Raw genomic sequence first — 25590 nt, forward strand, 5'->3', positions numbered from 1 at the left:
AGTCGTGGAAGCTCACTGGAGCTCCCAGTGTCCCAGGTTTATATGGGGTTCCATTAGGTAGGCGTGATTGGTGAGATCAGTGGCCACACTGTTGAACTCAGTCTCCAGGTCCGGCTGCCAGGACTGGCTTAAAGCCCCAACCTCCTAATCACACAGCTGATCTTTGTGGTGTGGCCAGCCCCTACCCTAAGACACCAGGTGTGGCTGGCCCCACCCCACCATCTCATTAGCATATGCATTATAAGGTTTGGTTCTGGGTCAACCAGGAATAATAAAAGATACTCCTATTGCTGGAAATTCTAAAGATGTAGAGATTACCTCCTGGGAACTGGGAACAAAGACCAGCCATATTTTTCATTATACTACAAGTATCATATGAAGTAAGTAGAGGATTATTGTTCATTAAAATAAAAACGTGCTGTTCATATGTCTAACATCCAGTGATCCTGGCTTCTGAGCCATGCAAAACATAATGGAACTCTTGTTCTTTAAAATATTTAATCAGTGTGTAGAGACTGTTATGGGTTGAGTTGTGTGTCCCCAAAACATGTTGAAGTCCTAACTCCCAGTATCTCAGAAGGTGACCTTAGTTGGAAAAAGGGTAATTGCAGATATAACTAGTTAAGATGAGGTCATACTGGAATAAGGTGGACCCTTAATCTGATAAGACTGGTGTCCTTATAAGAAGAGGAGAAGAGAACCAGAGGAAGAGAGAATGCCACGTGAAGACAGAGAAACACAGGGAGGAGAAAGTCGTGCAAGGACTGACAGCAGCTGGAGTTTATGCAGCTATGAACCACGGATCAGCAAGGATTGCTGACCACCACCAGAACTGGGAAGAGGTAAAAAAGGATTCCTCTCCTAGAGACTTCAGTGAGAGCTGACACCTTGATTTTGGTCTTTAGGCCCGTAGAACTGTGAAAGGATACCTTTTGGTTGTTTTAAGCCACCCAATTTGTAATAATTTGTTATTTCAAATTATTGTAGTAATTTATATTATTACAATATAAGTGAATATTTATAATATAATTATATTATTACAATATAAGTGAAACTGGCGCCCTGTTGACAACAGTGCCAGGCAGAACCCCATTCCAGGTTCGGGACTCTCACCACAGAAATAATTCCGTGATGAGAGGGGCCAGTAGGAAAAAGTAGTAAAGTTTATTAAAGAAAGAGAGGAAGAATGCGTGTTAAAGGATAACATGGACGTGTTCAAGGGAGAAGCATGCACCGATTGGCAGTGAGTTAGCTTGTTTTAAGGGGAAGTTTTGCAGTGATTTTCTTATCTCAACCTTTGAGCACCTGGTGTCTTCTTTGTTCTAGGAGGAGACAGTTATCGCAGTTATCAGAACTTGTGACCTGCCCTCGCCTATCTAAAATTTGTCTTTGGGCAGATGTTTAACAACTCTTATAACCCCATGCTTTCATTATTAACTAAGAATTTGCTTTGGGCCCATGATTTTACAAGCATTTATGATTTGGGGAGGTTTTGGAGCTTTACGGGAAATTTTTGTCCCATGAGAAGCTTCTGGGTCTGCATTAACTCTTTTGAAGCTGAATAGAAGACCAGGGAGCACTCGATGCCCTATTCTATCCTGCCTCACAAAGATACCAACATGGGCCTATCTTGGTTCTTAAGATAACAGTTTTCCTTTCATGTTTTCTTTAACCAATACATGTAGTTTAGGGACTATACTGGTGTGAATAACTATGTATTTTTGATAAATTAATACTTGGCAGAACTTTTTCAGAGTCCTACTTCACAATTAAATTTACTAATCAGAAAAAATATCTTGGTTATTGGCTAGAATGAAACGATTTATTATTTCTACTCCATCCCCCTACAGCCTGTTGATGGCCATCATTTATTGAGTGACTGCTATGTGCCAGATATGAGTCTAGGTTGGTACTTTACATTTTTTCTTATTATCAAAGCAATTGAAAAGTTAGGAAAATTACTATGACCCATTTGACGGATGAGAAAACTGAGATTTGGAAAGTTTAAATCACTTGCTATAAAAAAAAAGTTTAATCCATTATTAACTAATATTAGTAACTCACTCCTGGCCTAACTGTTGAAAAATAACCATGCACTTTAGGATGAAAATAAAACAGCCATTCTTCCGTTAGATCGCTGTTGGGGAAATGTCCTATTTAACCCCCTTATCTGGCAGACAATCATAAAATTATTGGGAAGCCCAACGTTACGCATTGGACTGGTAAATAACTTTTTGCACCAAGTGAGGAAAGTAGGATTGGACTAGTCCTTTCTGAAGGGATGCCAGGTTGGATGGCATGCTTCTCTCCCTGGCTGGTTTCCAACTCCCTCCAGGATGTGGGCTGTCTCTGCACATTTCGTGATCCTGCTTCTGGTCTGCTAACACATTCTGTGAGTGTTGTTCAAAGCTTGTTTTAATTCCAGGATCTACAAACACCATATGATGGAATCCTGACAAAGGGGGAAAAAAAAACACAAAAAAACCCCAAACAGGATTAAATTCAAGGCTGAGTTTTTCAGCATCAGTTAAATGAAAAGCATTGTTTTAATACCTTAAGGGTAAAAAGATTAAAAAAGAAATCCACGTGGCCCTTGTCCTCCATGAATAGTCTATAGGAATATATACCCAGGTATGGCAATGACTACACTTTTAGCCAAACAGTGGACCTAAAATGGTGCAGTGGAGGTATAGGAGAGTTAGAAATGAATTACAAGTGGGAGATGAAGGAAAGCATTAGCGGGGACGGAGGATTTGATCAGGGCGGTCAGTGGTGGGCAAGACTTTGACAAATGGAGATCTGTGAAGGTTACCACAAACAGAAGACAAAAAGCAGGGTACAGAGAAAGGTAGAATAAGAGAAGGGTGTGGATCAAAGTCAGGGAGGATTTGAAGGGAAAAACTATGTCAGAGATTGAGGGAAGGGATGATAACAAGATGACCCCACTGCGGTTTGATCAGGAGGCTCTTCTCTTCATCAGGTATGCTCCAACTCACTGGAGTAACATCCAAGTTTAAGCAGAGTAAAATCAGGTGTTAATTAGAGCTACAGGGAACCCTGTGATATCTGATTCACCCCCTCCATATATATATATGTGTGTGTGTGTGTGTGTGTGTGTGTGTGTCACCTGAGGTCCTAAGAAGTTAAAGCGATAGTGATTGAACTAGGACCAGTGCTTATGCCCTCCTGGGGTTCTTAGGAATGCATTTTACACAGTTTTGTAGATTCCAATAATTTTCCAGAAGACTGTGCCTGATGTAGAATCAGCAGGGCCTTGCCTGATAAGAGTCACACTTTTGCTTGTGTATGAGATTCTGGGACCAGGAGGGTAGCAGCAGACTCCGGGGTGCTAGAGACCATAACAAGATTAACCAACGGACTCTGGCCAATGGAAACCTTTGGAAGTGTCCAGGGATATATGGTAGGAATCACTATTTTCAAGATATATTTTAAGACAAGAAAGTATAAAAGTATAAAAGAAGGTGCATTGAGTGTGTCTACTTTGTAACCGGTGTGCAATGAGTCAGTCCTGTTTAGTCCTAAACCATTTTATCTGGGAAAAGGGAAGAGAGGAAGACAGCAAGTGCCTGCAGCAAGCCTCCTCCAGCTTCCTGGACCAAACCCCACCTGAGCCCTCCCCTCTGGTGTATCAGATGTCTTCTTTTGGTCTGCCACTTGGGTCACTGCACAGACATATACCTCTTGTTGAGTTGGGAATGAAGAGGAAAAGGAGAGATAAGAATTTATGATAGCTCTTAATGATTTATATGATCCTCTAGGAGATGAAACTGCACCATTTGCTACTACTTATGTTTACCTTCCATTCCCCTAATTGGAGCCAGTTGTGAAAAAAAATTTCTCAGGAATAAAATGTGATTATCCTGGAGTAAAGAGGACAAAAATGATTCTAGGTGGAAAAGTCATTTGTATATATGGCACTGTGCCAGTTTGAATGTATTCTGTCCCCTAGAAAAAGCCATATTCTTTGATGCAATCTTGTGGGGCAGACATATCAGACATATTAGTGGGGATTAAGTTGGAACTTTTGGATTAGGTTATTTACATGGAGATGTGCCCCACCCAACTGTGGGTGATGACTCTGACAGGATAATTTCCATGGACGTGTTACCCCACTCATTTAGGGTAGGTCTAAATTAAATCACTGGAGCCATATAAATGAGCTGACAAACAGAAGAAATGCAGTGCAGCTGTGAGTGACATTTTTGAAGAGGAGCTACAGCCAAGAGGGACACTTTGAAGAATGCACAGGAGCTGAGAGAGGAGCTTCATTTGAGGGACAGTTTGAAGATGGCCGTTGAAAGCAGACTCTTGCTCCAGTGAAGCTAAGAGAGGACAAATGCCCCAAGAGCAACTGAGAGTGACATTTTTGAGGAACTGCAGCCTAGAGAGGAACGTCCTGGGAGAAAACCATTTTGAAACCAGAAATTTGGAGCGGACGCCAGCCACATGCCTTCCCAGCTTTCCGGACACCATTGGCCATCCTCCAGTGAAGGTACCCGATTGTTGATGTGTTACCTTGGACACTTTATGGCCTTAAGACTGTAACTGTATAACCAAATAAACCCCCTTTTATAAAAGCTGATACATTTCTGGTGTTTTGCATTCTGGCAGCATTAGCAAACCAGAACAGGCACTCTATGAATGTAGCAGACATGGATTGTCCAGGAAAATTGGAAGCTACTCTAGATATTTTAGGTAGAAAGAGGTTTAAAACAGGAATTAGAAGCTCACTGCTCATTGGAAGAACTAGGGAAATATAAATTTGGGAATCCTCCACTGGCTTTTAGGTAATAAGGAAATAAAGGAATCACAGGATTTCTGGTGACTCACAAGAAGAGGTGATTCACAGAAAAATGTCCAGAAGATGCCAGCCTACCTAAGCTGCAGCTGTAAAATGGCTTCTGCTTTCCTTTCATCTTCGTATATTGCACAAGCATCTCTCATGGGTGGAATCTAAGCTGGAACTCTACTAGTAAGCATGACCTTGGGAAATGTAGTTTTTAGGCCTCCAGCCCCTGTGGTAAAGGGAAGAGCTTAGAAGAGTCATGAAGATAAGATCGGAGAAAAGAAATGAATCAACAGGGTGAAATCCTGTTGCCGTGTATGAAACAAAGTTTATATCCTCTTTCCTCACATACATTGAAGGGGGGCTCCTGTCTCTGAATGTGTGAAATGTCTGCACAGTTTACGAACCCAGTGGCAAAACTTCCTGTGCCTTCTCTCAGCTGCACGTAACACATGGGTGATATTTACTGTTCATAGGTCTGTTGCATTTGAATAGATTCAACTATGAAATTTCCCTGATACCACTGAAGTGAGGGTTGACCAACTATAGTAAAAGAAGTTGAAATTTTAAGCCAGGCTTAGAGAGAAGATTTTGCATTCACTAAAAAAGAGGGACAGGCTCCTGGTTTTTATGAATAAATAGCTTACTACTGTGGAAGCAATCTACAAAACCACCCAAAGAACTATCTAGCATTCTATCTAGTATTCACACAAATACCAATGACCTCATGTATGCAGATGCTATTTATCATGGTTAATAAATTCAGTTCATGACTGGAATGTGGAATTATAAGGCTCCGTAAGTATTTATTAACCAAGTAATACACTGGTATTTTTATGGGGCATGATGTCAACAATAAAAAACATTGTAAAAGCTGTAAGTATTTAACACCCTAGAACATAGAGGTAAAATATGCAGTTCAGAAATCAAACCCCAAACTTGTCTGTCCTCTTAGTTTCCTGCAATCACTTTAGTCAATCATCAAGAAAATTGTCCTTCATTGGACACTGACCACAAATATTAGTGGTAAGCTGGGTTTTATGGTCTTTAAACAAATCTTTTTATTTCACTTAACAGTACGGATCAACTATGAATCAGCCAAATGCTGTAGGTTAAACTGTGTCCACTATGATGCAGGTAGGAAACATTTGCGGACCTTGAGAAAATCCTATTAGAGTGAAAGTAAGGAAGAAACAACCATCTCATTAACTCCATAAAATGACCCTTCCAGAAAGTAGGGGAGTTAATGATTTTACTCCTATTTTACAGAAGGTTAAACTGGAGCTCAGAGAAGTAAAGTGACTTGCTCACAGCCCATATTGACTAAGAGACTTAGCCTTGAACATGGGTATGCCTCCCTCTGAAACCCACACTTTCAGATCTTTCTGCCTCCTAGCTTCATTGGTAATAGGAGAGGTCATTATTAGCAATGAGGAAAGCCTTTAATAGCAATGAGAAAGAACCATCAGCAAATTAATAAATTAGCCATCTGCTAATTATTCTTCTGGGGATATAAGTACTTGCTATTTAAGACAACCTATCCTTATTAAAATCATCAATGTGTAAACATACTGTGCCAGTTTGAATGTATTGTGTCCCCCAAAGGCCATTATCTTTGATGTAATCTTGTGTGGGGCAGACATAATAGTGGGGATTAAGTTGGAATGTTTGGATTAGGTTGTTTGCATGGAGATGCGCCCCACCCAACTGTAGATGATAACTGATGGGATATTTCCATGGAGGCGTGGCCCCACCCATTCAAGGTGGGCCTTGATCAGTGGAGCTATATAAATGAGCTGACTCAGAAAGAAGTACCAGAGTGCAGTTGTGAGTGACGTTTTGAAGAGGAGCAAGCTTGCTAGAGAGGAACGTCCTGGGAGAGAGCCATTTTGAAACCAGAACTTTGGAGCAGACACCAGCCACATGCCTTCCCAGCTAACAGAGGTTTTCCGGATGCCATTGGCCATCCTCCAGTGAAGGTACCTGATTACTGATGTGTTACTTTGGACACTTTATGGCCTTAAGACTGTAACTGTGTAACCAAATAAAACCCCTTAATATAAAAGCCAATCCATCTCTGGTGTTTTGCATTCTGCAGCATTAGCAAACTAGAACACATACTGACTCCCCTTCAGAGAACTGCTGCAGGTGCCAAGAAGGACATTCAAACAGGTTCATTTACTGACAGTTACCAACTATGTTAAGGAAGGCAATAAGGTTCGGGAGCCAAATATATGACTAGAATTAATTATCATTATCATTATCAGATGCTTGGTGTATCTCCTCTACTGGATTCTAAATTCCTTAATGTGAGTGACCATATCTTCTTTTTGTATCTAACATTGGGAGATGGGACTCCAATGAACAGCATGGTTAACTGGCCTTCCTTGCTTTAAAATGTAGTGATTGAGGTCAAGGCGCATGACCGCGTTCCGGCCTGAAGTGTGGGGGGGGGGGCACAGACTCTAGTGGGGGGACCCGCACCCCAAGCTGCTGCTCAGTCCTGAGGCGCTGGTTGCAATCCCGCTCTTCGCAGATGCAATTTGGTCTAGGGCCAGCAATAATGTCGTAACAGACCCTGGAGACTGGCATGTCGCCCCGAGTGTCCGGCTGGTGGCCCCTTGGAATCTCAGGAACGACGTGGCTCTCCTAAAACAGCACCCTGAACAGTCTTGGCTCACTCCAAGTCTGACCTCGGCAGTCCCGTTCAGAAATGGACATTGACTTGGGGTATTGGAACAGAGCACTTTGAAATAGCACCGTGAGGGCCCAGAGGGAGATGTGGAGGTTCAATGGACAGCATCACCAAATGCCAGTTTCCCACATTCACAGGGAGTCCTGGGCCGTGCACTTGCACGAGCACTTGAGTCCGTTTGCATGAGGATGTGTTAATGCCATTCCTCCCTGGGAGTGCCTGGTGACACCGCTCAGGAAGGACACGTCCCCCACTGGAAAGCCAGCATGGCTTCCTCTTATACATTCCTTTACCAACTCTGGGTCTCTGGGGGAACAGGAAATACCACAGGACCATCATTGCTTCCGTCCTTGCTGAATCAAAACCATATTTCAAGAGGGTTTCTTGGAATGGTTAAGCAACTTTTTTTCCATGGTAGTGACTAGGTATGATTTTTTAAAACAAGGGAAGAAATCTTAGTGCTGGAATATACTTGAGTGTTTGAGGTGAATCTGCTTATTTTATAAATGAGAAAACAAAAGTCCCAGAAAAGTAATGAGGTTTAGGGACTTCTATATATATGTTGCTAGCAGCAAGTTGAAATTGGGGTACCCACCTGTGAATTAACATGATTGCCCTCAGATTTAATATTTTCTAAGCCCTGTGGTGCCAAGGAGTTGTATTTTGATGGACAGCCATCTTGTCGAGCATGTTATGTCTATCTTGAAGTTATGGAGAACGATGAGTTCTAAGATAGGGAAATATAGAAAGAAAATGCAGCGTGACTTCTCTTGATGACCCCTTGCCTCAGCAAGCTAGGAGAGCTTTGGTTTTGGAAAGAAGTATGAGAAATAGCTAGCTGATAGTCAAAGAATTGTTGATTTGTTATTAACTTCACCACTAGTCTGTGGGTTCCTTTAGAGCAGAAATTGGAGTCGTATTTTTACGTGGATCCTGAGAGTTTGGTAGGTTCTTAGGAAACTTCTTTTGAAATGAATATTGCCAAATTGGAATAATTATCGGATTATGGAAAATTCAACTGACAAAATTCCAAAATTAAAGATTATCACTTTCATTCAAAATGTTTCACCCAATGTAGAAAAACACAGTTGACAGTGTTGTTTTTATTGTTGAAGTGCTGTTGTGAGGCATCCATGCCAACACATCTATTCCTTGCTGAGCTTGGGTGTGTTGAGTGTTTTAACTCTGCTGTGCTTGTGAAAATCAAGAAGATGGCATCAACCTTCATGAACAGGGTTGGTTCTACTGACTCAATATCAGTGATAACCTGTGTTTTGAATGTTTTTTTAAATCTCTGAAGTGAGTATATTGATTCATCCATATTCCCATTAGCTCTCCCTGCGAGTATAAAGAGTGGAAACAAGATTATTGGCCCAAATATAAGGCACATTCCAAGATCTGGTCCAAAGACCACAAAATGTCTGAGCCAAAAGATGGGGTTTTGATTCCCCCTCTTTTACAGGTTGAGTAACTTTGGACATGTCACTTATCTCTGGGGGCACAGAAGAAGATGATGCCCAGACTGGGTCAGGTCCACTGTTACATGTTCTACTAATACCCTGGATATACCCATGATAGCACTTATAACAATTGCTTTTAATTCACTGTGTAATTGTTTGTTTATTGTCTATCTTTTCCAGTAGAAAAAACTATGAAACAAAAAAAAAAATGTAGTGATTGTAAACTCAAATGCTTTAGGAGCAAGCTGGCAATTAAATGAACAACATAGGCAGGGCATAAGCAAAATCGAATGGTGGGAACTGTAGAAAACTTGAGTAATGCCCAATCTAAACAGAGCAGCAGATACTCAGCTCAGATGCTTGTTGCCATGACAAATGTTGGTCCAGTGTTGTCAGATCTTTCAGTTTTTAAAAAGAAGCTCAAAATCCATACTTCTATGTAAAATCTTCCAATTTTTAAAGGTTGGCCATTAGTTCAGTTTCTAAGATCACACTGTGGGCCAGACTCTGAGACCTTCTGCTTAGATGCCTGTTCTGGAGTCTCAATAGTTCTGAGATTTCCCTGCAGATTGTTCGCTGAGAACCTCTCTACTGAATTAATACCAAAGACTCAACTAAAGCAAAGGTATAGCACTGCAGGTAATTCTGATTCTGAGAACTTATATTGGCAGGCATGATGGTCAGGGTCCTTGCTTGGACGATGGAGTTCTACGTGCACAGATGGGTTACAGGGTTGGTCGTCTGTTCATCGTAGATGGTACTTAGAGCTGCAGCTGCTTTAGTTGAAAGGACCTTGACTAAACCTGCTTCCGGCTGTGGAGAACTCCGAGACCCAGGGAGGGGGGTGGGGGGTGGGGTGGGGAGTTATGGCAAGTGCCCGGTCTCCTCCAGCAAGTTAATGGTGGCATTGATCTCGCTGTGTCCCACCTGCCCAGGGACCCTTACCACTATAAGATGACTTATTAGAAAACCGAATTGGAAACTCAAAAGCCCTAGACCACATGTTGAAAAGTATTTTTATTGCTCATCAACTGAGTCAGGCAGGGGTATTGTTAACTTCGTGAGAAAGATATATTTAAATGGTAGCCACCTTTCCGGGACTGTAATCTCTAAGTATAATTATGCACAATAATCTTTTTTACGTAAGCATCTTAAAAACCTGCTTCTCTCACTAACCAAGCCTGACCAGTTAGAACAGTTTTAAAAGAATAATATTTTTTTTAGTTACACAAGTAATGCTAGGTGTGTGAAAAATTCAAACAAATCATGAGTACACTGAGTGAAAACTGTCTCCCATCCCACACCTCTGCCTACAGTAGATAGCTATCACGAGCAAATTGGTGTTTTTTTCCCCCAGACCTCTTTCTGTTCTTTTATAATCAAACACACAGACTAAATACAAATGTATATTTTAAACATAAATATACATTATGTTATATATTTTATTCTGGGACTTGCTTTGTTTATTAGATAATATGTGTTGGAGGTGAATATCTGTGAAGTAGTCCAATCAATTTTTAGTTTTAAGAATATTCATGAAGTTGAGTAGATGCATGAAGTATAACCAGATCATCCAAATGGCAGATAAAATGTTTTAAAAATTTTAATAACTACTTTGTGTAGCTCTACCCAGCTCTATTGTAATAAACATGGTCTTGAAAAGTGTTACGTTAACCAAATATGGAAATCAAGTCATGTCATAGTGTCTGGGAAGCTAGCTGTTGGAAAGGATTTAACAGTGGATGATATTAATAGGGAATATTCTTTACAAATGAAAATGACCACCCCCAATACAGCATCTGTGAAAAGTCAAATACGTTTTCTTTGTCTTAAGTTGGGGCACCTCGTACATGAGCTTGGCCAATTCCAATGCAAGAGTGACAGATTTGGGAGAAATCACTCCCTTTTCTTTACTAGATATGAGTTACTCTGATGTTTTATTAAAGCATAAGTCAAACACAGAGAAGGGCTTTTAAAAATAGGTGGGCCTGAGTGTCTCCTTCCCCCAAGTTCTTTAGTTAGGTACAGTATGCCAAATTCTAAAGTTTTCCTCATAAAATTTGTCAAAATCCATTGGAAAAATATGGTTTGTTTCATGTAGTTTGATTCAATGGGATTCAAACCAAGAAAGACATGACTGAAATCAAATTCATAACAGATTTTCATGGTTGGAGAGCATGCAAACCGAACCATTCCCTAGATGTTGGCCAGGGGCCAATCAGAGACCCCTTAGTCTTTCTTCTTTTTGCTTTCTGTCTCCCGGTTACAGAAACATCACCTGTAATCATTCTTGTTTTTTTTTTTTAGTTTAATTTTTTTATTTTAAGAGGTTTTGATAATAACCAAATAATACTGTTAACAACACATCTCTCACTTGCAGAAACACATAGGCACACACATTCTCTTCCTGTCACGTGGACTCTGAGCTGGGAGGTACACTGGCTCAAGAAAAGAATAGTCCTCAGAGGGCTGGGCCATGACCTAGGCCACAGGTTCACAGGCACTTGGTTGGAAGGTGGCGCCTTCAGTGCAGGGGCAGAGGTTGGTCCAGCGGTACTGAGACCCTGGAGGGGCTGACAGGGGCTTCCCTGGGTCAGTCTTCCACCATTTGAGATCCTACCCAGGAGTGGTTGGAGAGGAAGGGGGATGAAGCTAAGGTGGCAGCTGATGGTGTTCCAGATTCCAAGGCTAGAATGATGTTCCTGGCATATAAAAGTCTCCCAGTAAACATTTGTTGAGTTAATTGAATGAACGGGATGGGGAAAGGGGAGGATGAATTCTCAAAAACACACCCTGGAGATCCTGGAGACTTCTAGCTCAGGATAGGGGAACTAAGGGGTGGGATAGCACCTCCACCAACTGTTTCAGAGGTGGCCAGAGAGGTGAAAATACCATCGATGGGAAGCTTTGGGGCCACCAGCCATGTTGGTTGGAGGGGTAGGGTGGAGTGTGACGAAAAAGAGGGTCCCCCCCCCCCCAAAGTGTCTTGTACATAACTGAGGCCCATTGACCCTCCAGGGCCCAGGCCTTCTCCTCTTGTTCACATTGTGAACACCTTGAAGGCAGGCTTATGTCTTAATTCTGGTCTTCAGTGCCTAGGACAGATCAGACATTAAGCTCTGGTGAATCAAGAGCAGCATAATTAGCTTATCTTCTCCTGCCTTCTACCAATTAATTCACTGTCCATTGCTCCTGATCCTGAGCTCAAAGGACCCCATTCATCTCTCTCTTCCATAACAAAGCAGCCTCGTCCTTAGCCTTGGGGAGAGATTTGTGAGCCAACCAGGTGATGTGTCAGTTCTGAGGCAGCTGACACCACTGGAGGCAGAGGAGAACCCGCTCCCTCCACCTGGTCAGGCTTCCAGTGGCAGCTATGGCAGCTGGGTGATGCCAGCGATGGTAGACAAGCTGCACAGCCAGGCCCAAAGGAAGCAGAAGCCTCCCACAGGCAGCAACACCCGCAATGGGATCCTACTGGGCAGCCAGGCACTGTGAGCCACCCAGGTGGCCACCAGGTGGTGTTCAGGAGGAACACCAGGTGGATGGTGGCCCGGCCTTGGGCACGGCCCTCAGCCACCTTGAACCAGGAGAAATAGAGAATGGTGGCCATTGTTGCTGGTGCAGTCACTCGGAGCAGGGGTCAGGCATAAAGTCCGTGCCCTGAAGCTAGATTCAGGGCAGTAGCACCAGCCACAGGTCTAGGAAGTGTAGGGCCACGTAGCCCCGGAAGAGGGCAGAGAACAGGGCCAGGACTCGGGCCACAGCAGCAGCAGATTCCACAGGAAGTAGATGACGGGGGAGCCCAGCCCCAGGAGGTGTTTGGAGGGGAGGCAGATACCCAAGGCCGGCTGACAGCCAAGCAGCGCCCTCGAGATATCCAGGAAGGGCGTGCAGACGCCAACCCACTGGTGGTACTAGGCCTGGCTACTCTGCAGCACGATGGCCAGCACCTGTGTGAGCTGTGACGGCATCTCCAAGAAGGTCTCAAAGGGCCACAGCATGTTGACGTCCAGCGAGAGGAAGTCGGCCTAGGCCAAGTCAAACCCTGAAGGCGCTAAGCTGCAGCCCCTGCATGCACCTGTACAGGTAGCCCAGCTGCAGGAGATGCTGCGACCTGTGTAAGCTGGTGGGGTCAGCGTGTAGCCAGACCCAATCGCAGAGCTGAAGTGCGGCCGAGGCGAGGCCCAGCAGCGCCAGCACCAGCGCGGCCCACAGGTAGCGGCCACTGCGCACGTACTGGCCCGCGGCCTGCAGGTGGGTGCTCAGGGGGCAGCAAGAAGCCGTTGGTGCCCAGTAAGCCCACGCCTAGACCCGGAAGCAGGGCGGCGCCGGACGCTCAAGGCGTGGCCCGTCTGCTGCCCCCACCCCCTCCTCTGAGGCTCCGCCCGGCCCTCAGGGCCCGGGGTACCCCAACTGTTTTATTTTAAAGTAAGGTTTTAAGTTGAAATTTCTCCTGTTTTCTCTCAGCATGAAGGTGGTTTTTTATTTTAATTTTATTTATTTATTTTTTTAAGGAGTGAAGGGCCTGTTCTTGGAATTTATGTTTGATGATTTCTGATAATATCCCAACAGAAAAAAAATATTTTTCATTGAAGAGAAATGTGAAAAATGCAAGATGACTACTGTGCTCTACATTTTAAATTTTCACTGAATGGAATAGTCCATGGAATCCAGGGCTTTGACTAATTTGACAACAAAAGCTCTGTCTCTAATCTGCTAAAGCTGTGAATCCTCAGGTACCTTAGGTAACATAGATGTAAAGATAGAAAATAGTGTTTCTTTAAAAACACTGCCAATAACTGAATTTATATTCAGGTGTTTGCAGCCTCTGGAAAGGTTGTGTGCCAAAAGTTTGCTTGGATCTATGAATACATTACTTAATAAGGCGACTAGATTTCTGGAGCCCAGCAAGCAGCGTGAGTCATCACCAGGTGCAACATTATCAGTGCATTCACTGAGTTCCAGAAACTCTGGTTTTTGAGTTTCCTTCTCTGTAGTTCAAAAGACACTGACTTGGGTTCTCTAAATCCAAATTCTCAAAGAGGGAGTATTTGATTAGCCCAAATTTGGTCAGATGTCCAGCCCAAGGATAATTATCGTCGGAGGAGATGGGTCATACGGCCCAAATATGGCTGCCAACTCCCTGCCCACTCCTTTCTGCTCCCATTTATAGATGGTCCGTGGAGCAGGAAGGACCTTCTTGGGTCAGAGCAGTGTGAAATGGGCAGACCTCACAAAAAGCATCTAACACCTTTTGAAACTTTGGGGAAAATCACTTTACATCTGTAAGCCTCTGTTTTACCCTTCATAAAGTGGAGATTAAAACATCCAACTCCCAGGTTTGTTGTAGAATTGAAATGCAATAATTTGAAACTATGAGTCATAAACTTTTAAAAGCCCCTAAAAATGTGAGATTAGATTCTTAGTCTAGAGTAACATTCACTGAATAACCATTTACGTAGCATGTGCTACACACTGGAAATACTTTTCAATACAAAAGGAATAAGTGAGGATAAATCCAGGGAATAGAACATAACTGAGTATTAAAGAGCACAGGTCTAGAGTCAAACAAACCCTGGTTGCATCATCCTTCTGCTGCTTATCAGTTGTCTGGCTTTGGGCAAGTTTCCTATTTCTGAGCCTCAGTTTCCTCATCTGTGAAGTGGCAGTATTGCTCCTATCACAGCCTACGTGGCCCTGCCATCCCTCCCGAGTCAACCCAGCACTTGGTCCTCTTCAGCCAGGCTGCCCACCCCCACTCCCTCCCCACCCCTTCGCACCGCCCCCCCCCCACTGTACTTCCTCCAACAGGCCAAGCTGTGACCCCCTCAAGGCCTCTACAGTATCCGTCTGCCTGGAGTGCTCTTTCTCCTAATCTTTGCATGGCTGGCTCCTTATCTTTCAGGTCTTTGCACAATTATCACCTTCTCAAAGGTAACCATCCTACCTAAAAATGTATTTCCCCGTCTCACCACCTTGCTCTTCTCCCTGGCATTTATCATTCTCTAGACGTGCATATTTATTTGATTTCTTATTATCTGTCTCCCCTACTAATATGTGAACTCTATGACAGCAGGGGCCCTGTTTTTCTAAATGATAGGTACCCAGCCCTGGAACAATGCCTTTCTCTAGTAAATGCTTAGTAAATATTGTCAAATGCCTGAATAATGAATGACTACAAAACCTGATTCAGTGAGTTACAGTGTGAAAGTACTGAGCACAGGTCCTGATGCAGAGTGAGTACTTATTTATCCATGGAGATCAGCTCTTGTTGCTATAACCTAACTTTCAGGGGCAAATGGGACAAGTAGTCAATGTGTAACTACCTGAACTGGGAGAATTCTCTACAACTTTGAGACCAGACCCATTCAGTTAGCCCCAGGTCAGAGCAGGTTTTCTACATCAAGTCTGTTCTCTCTCCCAACACCCGATGTGACCCTTGGACTCCCAAAGTTACTCCGGGACCCACACCAACTCAGGTACCTTGGAGATATGGGTGTGGAGCTTCTAGACATAGTATAGTAAAACGGGGATTAGTGTCAGAAGACCAGGGATCTAATATTTTCCCTGTAATTGACTGGGGTAAGTCAAGGCTCTTACCAATCACATGGGGGCAAGGATGGACTCTGAAGATTCTGCCCAATTTCATGAAAAAATGTGGTTCAATCTCACTCATGATGAGACATGCAAATTTAAACTCTCCTGAGATTCCAATTTTTGCCTATCAGATTGGCAAAGATCACAACGTTCGGTAACACTATGTAACCAAGGGCACAGGAAAACAAATAATGCCATTCATTGGAGTGAAGGTGGTGGACACATTGCTCTCCAGAGGTCTATTTAGCAATACCTAATGATTACAAATGCACAGATCATTTGACACAGCGATTACACTCTTTGGAATCTATTGCAGAGATGTACGTGTGTATAAGGGAATTAAGTTGATTTATTGCAGCACTGTCTGCAATAGCATTGTTTCGGAACAACCCAAATGTTCATCAGTAGAGGACTAATAAATTACGGCACATTCAATGGATTACTATGCAGCAGTAAAAAAAGAGTGAGCAAGCTCTTCATATACTGATATGGAAGACTATATACTCTAAGTGTATAGTTAAGTGAGAAAAACAAGACAGAGTGCATTAGGTAGGGAAGGCTGCCATTTGTGTAAAAAATAGTATACTCAAATTTGCTTGTATATGAAATTCAGTAAAATTTCACCTGAAAAAGTCTTTTAAAAAATCTGTTATTGGTGGACTATTTTCACATTGAGCTCTGAACTCGTCACCATTCAGAACAGTTCCTGAATCCATTCAGAGAAGCTCCTGAATTCAGGGCAATATGACTCAGCTTCCCCACCCTGTAGGTAAGCCCCAAAATAAAAACTCATGTCTCAGAACATGTCCGGTGCTTTCTTTAGTCCTTTGGATACAAAAGTCCTCTTGGGCCGTGACAGTTGGCGAGCCAGCCAGGAGACTAAAGAAATTCCAGCCACTGATGACATGAACCTGGGGAAAGGAAAGGGGAAGTCCCCAGGTGGGATACTGGGGTGGCCTGTGACACTTATGTGGGGAGGGGTGGCTACCCTCCTAGATGAATGGGGTCTGCCAAGGGAGTATGGAGATGTGTATGACTCCCCGGCTGGAATAATAGCTCTCCTGCTACAGGCCACAGGACTAGTAGGATTTTATGAGAAAAAGGACGGCCGTCAGGCTGCTGCAGCAATCTGGCCATTCTTGAAGGCTGTGTGTGCAGCTACAGAAAAGGCCTTAAAGGCCGATGCGGCAGTCTGCCACTTAGAAGAAGAATTGAAGTTAGAAAGGGATACGCAATTGACCCAAGCCAAATTGAAAGATGCTTTGGATAAAAGTTTAGAAATATTGGCACACCAGTACCTTAGAGTAAGAGGGCATAAGCTGCCCAAAGGGCAAGTGAGGCATACCCTAGCTTCCCCTGACTGGAACCCTAAAGTGTGGGACTCTGTTGATTCCTCATCAAAAGATGATGAGCCCCTGTTTGACCGGGAAATTAAAACTGAGGAAAGTAAGCATGTGTGTCCTCTGGTCCAACAAAGGTGACTTCCCCCAGATGTACTGTGACAATATATCAGCATAAATTACCACAGTCATTTAATAACTGTGTCTGGCCAATGAAAAAAACTAATGGTACCTGGCAAATGACTATTAATTATATTGAACTTAATTTAACAACTTCTTTGTTTGCAGCTCTGTCAAATATAGCTACCTTGTTGAAGGATATGAGTACTCAATGAAGCCAATTTCACTTTGTGTTAAACCTTGCTAAAGCTTATTTTAGTATTTTAGGTCCCTCCAGCCAGACTGCATCCACCTTCATGTGGGAAAACCAACAATGGACATTTGCTGTGCTTCCACAAGGACACCTCCACAGTCCCACCATCTGCCATGGGCTGGTAGCACAGGATTTAAAAAAAAGGCACTGTCCAGCCAAGTACTGACATCTGTTTGCCCAGAGGATATCATGCTAACTGGTAATTCTTTTCCAGAACTAGAAATTGCCACTAGCACAGTGGTGACCCACCATGAAAGTCGAGGATGGGTGATAAATCAAAGCGAATTACTAGAGCCTGGACATTCTATCAAGTTCTTGGGTATTGTCTGGTTGGGTAAAATGAAAGCTATTCCTTTAGTTGTTGTTGTTAAAATACAAAGTTATCCTATACTGCTAACTCCTAAACAATTAATAGCTTTTCTTGGTTTACTTGGTTATTGGAAACTGTTTATACTCTATTTAAAAATGTTAAAACCTTTGTACACCCTAATTAGAAAAGGAAAAGCATGGGAATGGGATTTTCCATGGCAGGCTGTATTTATAAAAGCACAAGCACAGGCTTTAAGGGGGGTGGACCCCAATATATCCTGTGAATTGGATGTGGCCAGTGCCAATATTGGCTTTGGCTTGGATTTGTGGCAAACACAACAGGCTAAATGTGTGACCATTAGATTCTGGTCCCAACTTTGGAAGGGCACAGAACTCAGATATAGCCCATCGGAAAAGCAATTGTGCGCAGCTTATAATGCTCTGTTACAAGCAGAAGGTCTAACTTAAAGGTGCCCAGTGACCTTACAGGTGGCCACACTCATACAGGGGTGGACACAGGAGACTATAAAGAAGCCCCATTTGGGGAGTGCTCAGCTAAGCATGCTAACAAAATGGAAAGCCTATGTCCTGCAATGCCGAATTTTTAACAATAGGCCCTTGAGTGCAGAGATGCATGAAATTTTAGGACTGGTCTCCCATGTGGAAGAGCAGCATGCCCTGCCTCCTGTTGATCCTCCTGAGGTGGCTCCTCCCATGCCCACCATTGACGGACAAGGGAGTATACCTGACTCTGCATGGTATACTGATGGATTGGCACTTGGGCAACAGGCTATCTGGATGGCCATGACTGTCCAGCCAAGTGCTTACATCATCTGGTGGAAGACTGGAACTTTCCATAGCAGCCAGTGGGCTGAGCTGTGGGCTGTATGGATGGTAATTGTCTATGAACCAGGAGACACCTTGACTGTCTGCCCAGATAACTGGGCCATATATTGAGGCCTAACAGTAAGGATGGCCACGTGGAAGCAGGAGCAATGGACGGTGGTCGACTGCCCCTATGGGGGAAGGAACTGTGGGAAGATATCTGGGCGGCCTACCAGAAACGTAAGGTAACTGCTTTCCATATTTCTGCCCATAATGTTAACTCATTGTCAGGTAATGCAAAAGCAGATGCCCTAGCGAAATTCTACAACCTAACAGCAACGATGCGTGAGGCGACAGGATGGCTGCATCAGAAAACTGACCACCAAGATTACCGGACCCTGTGGAAGCTGGTGCAGCAGTTGCAGCTGCCTATTACCCAACAAGAGTTAAAAGGAGTAGAGAACACTAGCCTCTCCTGCTCACTGCAACTGCCCAGCATGCTTCCTCACCGACTCGGACCCATCGGCCAAGACCAGATTCCTCTCATCTGGTGGCAAGTAGACTATATCGGCCCCCTTCCTCTGTCCAAAGGGGCAAAATGCACCTTCACCACTGTAGATACAGCTATGGGACTGCTGCTGGCCTTCCCAGTGGGCAAGGCCAACTAACAAGCTACCATACTAGCTTAGAAAAATTAAGTGCCTTTTTCGGAGTCCCCACACACGTGAACAATGATGGGGGATCCCCTTCACTGGGCAATGAACTCAGGCCTGGGCTACAGAGCATAACGTCCTTTGGATGTTTCACTTGTCCTATAATCCCACAGCAGCTGGGTTAATTGAAAGAATAAATGACCTTTTAAAGGCACACTTAAAGGATGATAGAAACTCCTTACAACAATGGACTCCATGACGGTACTAGCATTAATTACAGACCCAAAGCAGCAGCTCCTGCTCCTGTGGAAATGGTAACCGCCGGGCCCATGCAGTCCTTGTGAATTCAAGTGAGGGGGGCAGCTGCCCTGAAGCCACAGCAAGGCAGCGATAATAATCTGCTCTTGCCTGTGCCACAAACACTAGAAACTGGGGGAAGTAAGGTCAAATGGCTATGGTTCTAGCCCATGCAGCCAACCTGGTTGAGAATCCTAAGCCCATGGGGTATTTACTGTGCCAAAGGTTATTTGTATTCCCCATCTGGGATCCCCATCCCCCAGGGAACTGTATGCGTAACTTTGCAACCCCAAACGAACTGTAGATCTGATCACTAAGGGCTCCCCACGGGGGAAGAAAATACGGCATTTAAAATCCCCCTTACCTGGAACTCTTCTATCCACTAATGAAAACTCAGCTTATATATTGTTCCTACATGTGCTATTAATTCTTGTTAAAAAATTTTTATATTAATGGCCCAATAATGCATTAACTAAAGGGTTTTAAGTATTTAGCATTATTCTAACAAGTTTTAATTTTAGTGGCAATTGCATGCTGTAGAATGTCTGCTTGAAAGCGGGTTCCAAAATTATTTTGGTAACTTAAGCATAAGAGATATAAAGGAAGTTTTATATTAAAGGGACAGGAAGGTAGTCTTTTTATAAACGACTGGTTGTTTCAGAATGAGAAAGAGAAAATGTAGGTCAAAAACCTGTATGGAGATAGAGATCGGCTTCCCAGTCAACATGAAGGCTCTCCTCGTTCTGGGGCTTCTCCTCCTTTCTGCCTCTGTCCAGGGCAAGACGTTTGAAAGGTGTGCATTGGCCAAAACTCTGAAAAACCTTGGATTGGATGGCTACAAGGGCATCAGCCTGGCAAACTGGATGTGTTTGACCAAATGGGAGAGTGGTTATAACACAAAAGCTACAAACTACAATTCCGGACCCCAAAGCACCGATTATGGGATTTTTCAGATCAATAGCCGCTACTGGTGTAATGATGGCAAAACCCCAAATGCAGTTAACTCCTGTGGTATATCCTGCAGCGTTTTGCTGCAAGATGACATCACACAAGCTGTGAAGTGTGCAAAGAAGATTGTCAGTGATCAAGGAATTACAGCATGGGTGGCATGGAAAAGCCATTGTCAGGGCAAAGATGTCTCTCAGTATGTTCAAGGTTGTGGAGTTTAACTGCAGTTTTCTTTCTGCATCTCATTTTTGCCTCTTTTCCACATAGCAGACCCACAATTTATATATCAATCTATAATAGCACTTTAAGAAATCACATATGCATCTGGAAGATCAAAAAGGAATACAAAGATGATTAGATGACCTGTTACTATTTCTTAATTTTTAAAATTTAGATTCATGCATCATGATTAAGCCCTGAGGCAGATGACTTTGCAGATATTGAAGTAATGGCTAATTTACCATAGGTTGAATTTTTGCATGTTGTATCAAATGCAAACATCATTAAAGACTTTGCAACTCAAAAAAAACAAAAAACAAAAAAACAAAACCTGTATGGACATAAAAAGTTGCAGAAAGTTTGCAGAAAGGGAAATTCATTTCTGTGGAAAACTTAGGATAAAAAACCAACCAAACAAAAAAACTAGATATGGAATAAAGCAGACTGCCTGGTAGTTTTATCATTTAGCTCTTTTAGCCCCAGGTGTACCTGTGCTTTAATTAATATTCAGTGTTGTGTATATGTACCTGATAACTCACAAAATGTAACACAAGCTCTTGAAACTCATATGCCAGGTCATATACGAAATACTGAACATTTATCTGATGATCCTTTGTCCAAATGGTTTAATTCTTTAACTTGGCCATGGTGCCACTTGTTAATAGGATTACTGTCCATATGTACTTGTTTACTTGTACTCTGCTGTTCACTGTATTGTTGTTGTGGATTATGGATGCAATGTCTGTCCTATGGTCAACGCAAATTGCTGCATGGGGGTGGAATGTGGGAGCCCCTGGCCCCCAAGTGTCTTGAGAACTGCACACAGCATTTTGCTTGACCTAGTATGGCTGAGGTTTGACCTACTCTTCTTGTAATATCAGATGCTAACTGTAATCTATACCCAAAACTACCTCCTCCCTGAGACTCCATGAGATACTGTTATCTCTATAATCCTCCCCTCCTCCCTGTTGATTACAATCAACCCCTCCCCACGTTGCATGACCCCTGCTCCCCATCTTATGCTCTCATACCCACTGGACTGTCAAGCTCTTATAACCAGCTTATTCAGCCCCCTCAAAGGGCAGACTATTTCCATGTTGAGCTCTGAACTCACTGCCATTCAGAGCAGCTCCTGAATCCATTCAGAGACACTCCTGAATTCAGGGCAATGTGACTCAACTTCCCAACCATGCAGGTAAGCCCCATAATATAAGCTCATGTCTCAAAAACAAAACAAAACAAAAAAAACTCAATTATTGAGATGGTCTTGTAATGAATTTCCCTGTCACCAGCTTCTCCCTGCTTCCTGGAACCATTCATCAAATAGCAAATCTCCCTATCAATTTTCCAGAAACACTGCTTTCCTTAAGACCTTTATTTGCTTTTCAATGACTTTTCATTAACTCAAACATACAGTACAAACTTCATAACCTGCTATTCAGGGTCCACTGCTGTGAAGACACAATTTATCTTCCCAACATTATCTTCCATCACTCAACAGCAGGAACTTTCTGCTCCAACCAAAAACATTTGCTCACTGATCCCAGACATATCAACAATTCTTATTTTATTTTGACAAGAATGAGTGTTGAATTTTGCAAATGACTTGTCTGCATCTATAGAAAAGACCATAGGATTTTCTCCTTAGCCCTCTTTATATGATGGATAATATTGATAGTTTTTCTGATATTTACCCACCCTTGCATTACTGGAATAAATCCCTCTTCATCACAATGCATTGGTTTTTATTGAGCTATTGAATCTGATTGCTTATATTTACCATGATTAAAGATTTTTGAATCATATTCACATATGAGATTAAACTATTGCTTTCCTTTTTGGTACTATTTTAGGTTTTGAGATTAATACCAAAAGTGCTCATAAAATGAATTTTGAATAACTTACTTTTCTTCTGTGATCTGGAATAAGTTAAGTAGCACTGAGATTATTTATTCTTCAAATGGAATGCCATATCACTTCTCAAAGATGATTCTGTAAAGATTGGGTAGAATTTCCCCATGAAAGCATCTAGGCCTAGTGCTTGTTCTGGAAGAAATATATTAACCCTTCTCTAGTTCTTCTATGGTAAATGGTCTGTTTGTACTTTCTTTATTAGATCAATTTTGGTAGGTAATATTTTCTTTTTAAAATGATCTTTTTAGTCTACATTTTCAAATATATTTGCATGGAGGTATGCAAAATGGCTTCTAAGGATTTTTTAAAAGTTTACTCGTTTTTGATGATTATTTTCCCTTAACAATTCTAATTTTGTGATTTTGTGTTTTTTCCTTTCTCGATTAGGTTAGCTAATGGTTTGTCTATATTGTTCATTTTTTCAAAGAACCAGTTTTTGGATTTATTCATTAGTTTCATTGTTTTTCTGTTTTCTAATTTAATAATTTATGCTCTCATTTGTCTTAAGGAATCTGTAATTTGTCAGATGTGTCTGATCCCAGACTTAGGAATTACAGCTTTGGTACACATTGTTGTTGTTGTTTAGTCTTCTGATGCCTTATGTCAAAGCCCAAGAGGGCTTTTGTGGCCAAAGGACTAAAGAAAGCACTGGACATGTTCTGAGACATGAGCTTTTATTATGGGGCTTACCTACAGGGTGGGGAAGTTGAGTCACGTTGCCCTGAAATTGGGAGTTTCTCTGAATGGATTCAGGAGCTGCTCTGAATGGCGGAATGTTCAGAGCACAACGTGGAAATAGTCCGCACTTTGGGGGGCTGAATAAGCTGGTTATAAGGGCTCTACATTTCAACAGGTATGAGAGCATAAGACAGGGAGCAGGGGTCATGCAACGTGGGGAGGGATTGATTGTACTCAACAGGGAGGAGGGGAGGATTATAGATTATCTTGTAGTTAACAGTATCTCAGGCAGTCTCAGGGAGGAGGTAGTTTCGGGTATAGATGACATTTAGCACCTGATATTACAAGGAGACTAGGTCAAACCTTAACTGTCCTAGGTCAGGCAAACTGCTGTGTACAGTCATCAAGACTCTTGGGGGCCCAGGGCTCCCACACCTTATTTCTTCAATTACACCATTTTTTTTCATATTTTTATACATTTTTTCTATGTGTATGCATAGATGGAAGGTCTTTGAAAGCAGAGGCTATGTATCATATTCTTCGGGTCAATAATATCAGAATTGTGGATATGAAGTTAGAGAATTAAATGTGAAAAGCCTGTAGTAGGTAGCTTCTGAATTGGCCCCCAGTGACCCCTGCCTCCTGGGATTTGTGCCCTTGGGAATCCCCTTTCCCCTTGCGTGTGGACTGAACCTAGTGACATTCTTCTAATAAGTTGAATATGACAAAGGTGATGGGCTGTTATTTCCATGATTAGGTTATAAGACAAGCTACTTTGTCGTGTTTGGACTCTCTCTCTTTGGTTCTCCTTTGCTCACTTTGATGAAGGAAGCTACCATTGGGGCTCTCCTATGGAGAGACCCATGTGGCAAGGAACTGAGGCAGCTTCTGGCCAACAGCCTGTTAAGTTCACCCTACCGAAAGCACCTTGAATGAACTTGGAAGTGGATCCAACCCCTGTTGAACCTTGACATGAATGCAGCCAACCAGAATCCTTGCCCACAGAAACCGTGAGGTTACATATGTTGTTTTAAGCCGCTATTTATTGAGTAATTTGCTACACAGCAATACATAATTCATACAAAGCCCAGAGTGGATATTTACTTTGACCCAAGAAACACTGCCTAGTTGAAAACTGAATGAGCTATTGTAATTTGGAAATGACCTGTGTCTGTAGAGATAACTCTAAATTAGAATTAAAAATGCAACAATGCACTCAATACCCAAGGTTTTCATTTAAAATCTTCATCTTAATTCTGTCATTTTAATTCAATAAAGGGAAGACAGTTACCTCTTGAATTAACTTGTTTTAATGCCTTTAAAAAAAAAAAACATTGAAATCTGCATGAGTAGTTAGAATATGCCAAATTAAAGACAGTCTGCCAAGATACAATTTGGCAGATCATGGGTCGAATTATAACATAGATTTTTATTGTACAACATAAACCAACATAGGTTTGACTTCCATACCCTGGTGGAGACTGCTGGATTGTTCACCAAAAATCTATCCCCTGCTTCTTCAAGGTAATTTAGGTTCTGCTGGACACATAGCTGTTCTGTTAGAGATTACATCTCCAAACTTGTCTCATTGATGGAATGTCAGTGGAAGTTATGTGTGAACTTCTGTCTTGCTTGCTTAAAAGGAAATTGTTGCCCAAGATATTTACTCTCTTCTCCTTCTCAGAGCTGGACCTCAGATGTGCCCACAACACAGCTTCAACCAGGCAGTAGAAGACAGTGACCTAGGACCACACCCCAGGAGACGGTAGAGCAATAAAATGAAAAGAACCTGAGACCTCGAGTAGATCCACGGAACCGAGCCTCCCACCTACCTGAACTGCTCATATGAGAAACATAAATGTCTATATTGTTAAAGCCACTGTTTATTTATTTTTTGTTTCTTTCTTCTAGCAGCTTAACCTTTACTCTAACACATCTATCATTGATTCTTTTAAAATGTCACTTAATAATTGTTATACGTACACAATTAAGCAAAATATAAATAGATTTCTGTCCTGGGAAAAAAGTAGTAGAATTTATTTCTCCCGGACATGACCAGTGTTAAACTGTTAAAGAACTATAGGCTATTTCTCCAGCATCAGGTTTTTCATGTGTCTTCGGACTACCATTTAACATCTTTGCACTGCTAGAGCAGTCCTTCAGCCCTACCGCTTCTCAAAGACAATTATTTTTGTTAGACTGGGGTTTGAGAAACTTACGCTCAGAACATCAATCTATGTCTTTGAAGAGAGGCTCCGGGGAAATACACCTGTCACTGCCCAGAAGTTACCACGCCTGTCTCATTAAGGATGTTCAGAGCCTTTCCTGAGGATTCCCTCCTAATTGAATGGCTCCAGGACAATATTACTGTAATGGATTTCTCATTAGGTGGTTTATAGAACTTACCTAACATTTTTCATAAGAGCCTTATAAGAAAGAAAGAGAGGATCATTTCATCACAGGAAGAAACTGAGG

At 42.4% G+C, this 25590-nt stretch overlaps 1 protein-coding gene and 1 pseudogene across 1 annotated transcript; one reads left to right on the top strand and one right to left on the bottom strand.

The window, feature by feature from the left end:
* Positions 1-12166: 12166 nt before the first annotated feature.
* On the bottom strand, positions 12167-14666 carry LOC119543839 (annotated as a pseudogene).
* A 5415-nt stretch (positions 14667-20081) lies between these two features.
* On the top strand, positions 20082-20525 carry LOC119544730 (lysozyme C, tracheal isozyme-like). The gene has a single exon (XM_037850235.1). It carries the CDS (start codon positions 20082-20084, stop codon positions 20523-20525), a length of 444 nt encoding a protein of 147 aa, XP_037706163.1.
* Positions 20526-25590: the final 5065 nt, after the last annotated feature.

The sequence above is a fragment of the Choloepus didactylus genome, chromosome 9, assembly GCF_015220235.1.
Source record: "Choloepus didactylus isolate mChoDid1 chromosome 9, mChoDid1.pri, whole genome shotgun sequence".
NCBI classification, from domain to species: domain Eukaryota; kingdom Metazoa; phylum Chordata; class Mammalia; order Pilosa; family Megalonychidae; genus Choloepus; species Choloepus didactylus.

What these genes read in the sequence shown, in the direction of transcription:
- LOC119544730 (XM_037850235.1), top strand. Translation starts at nt 20,082, where the DNA reads ATGAAGGCTCTCCTCGTTCTGGGGCTTCTCCTCCTTTCTGCCTCTGTC.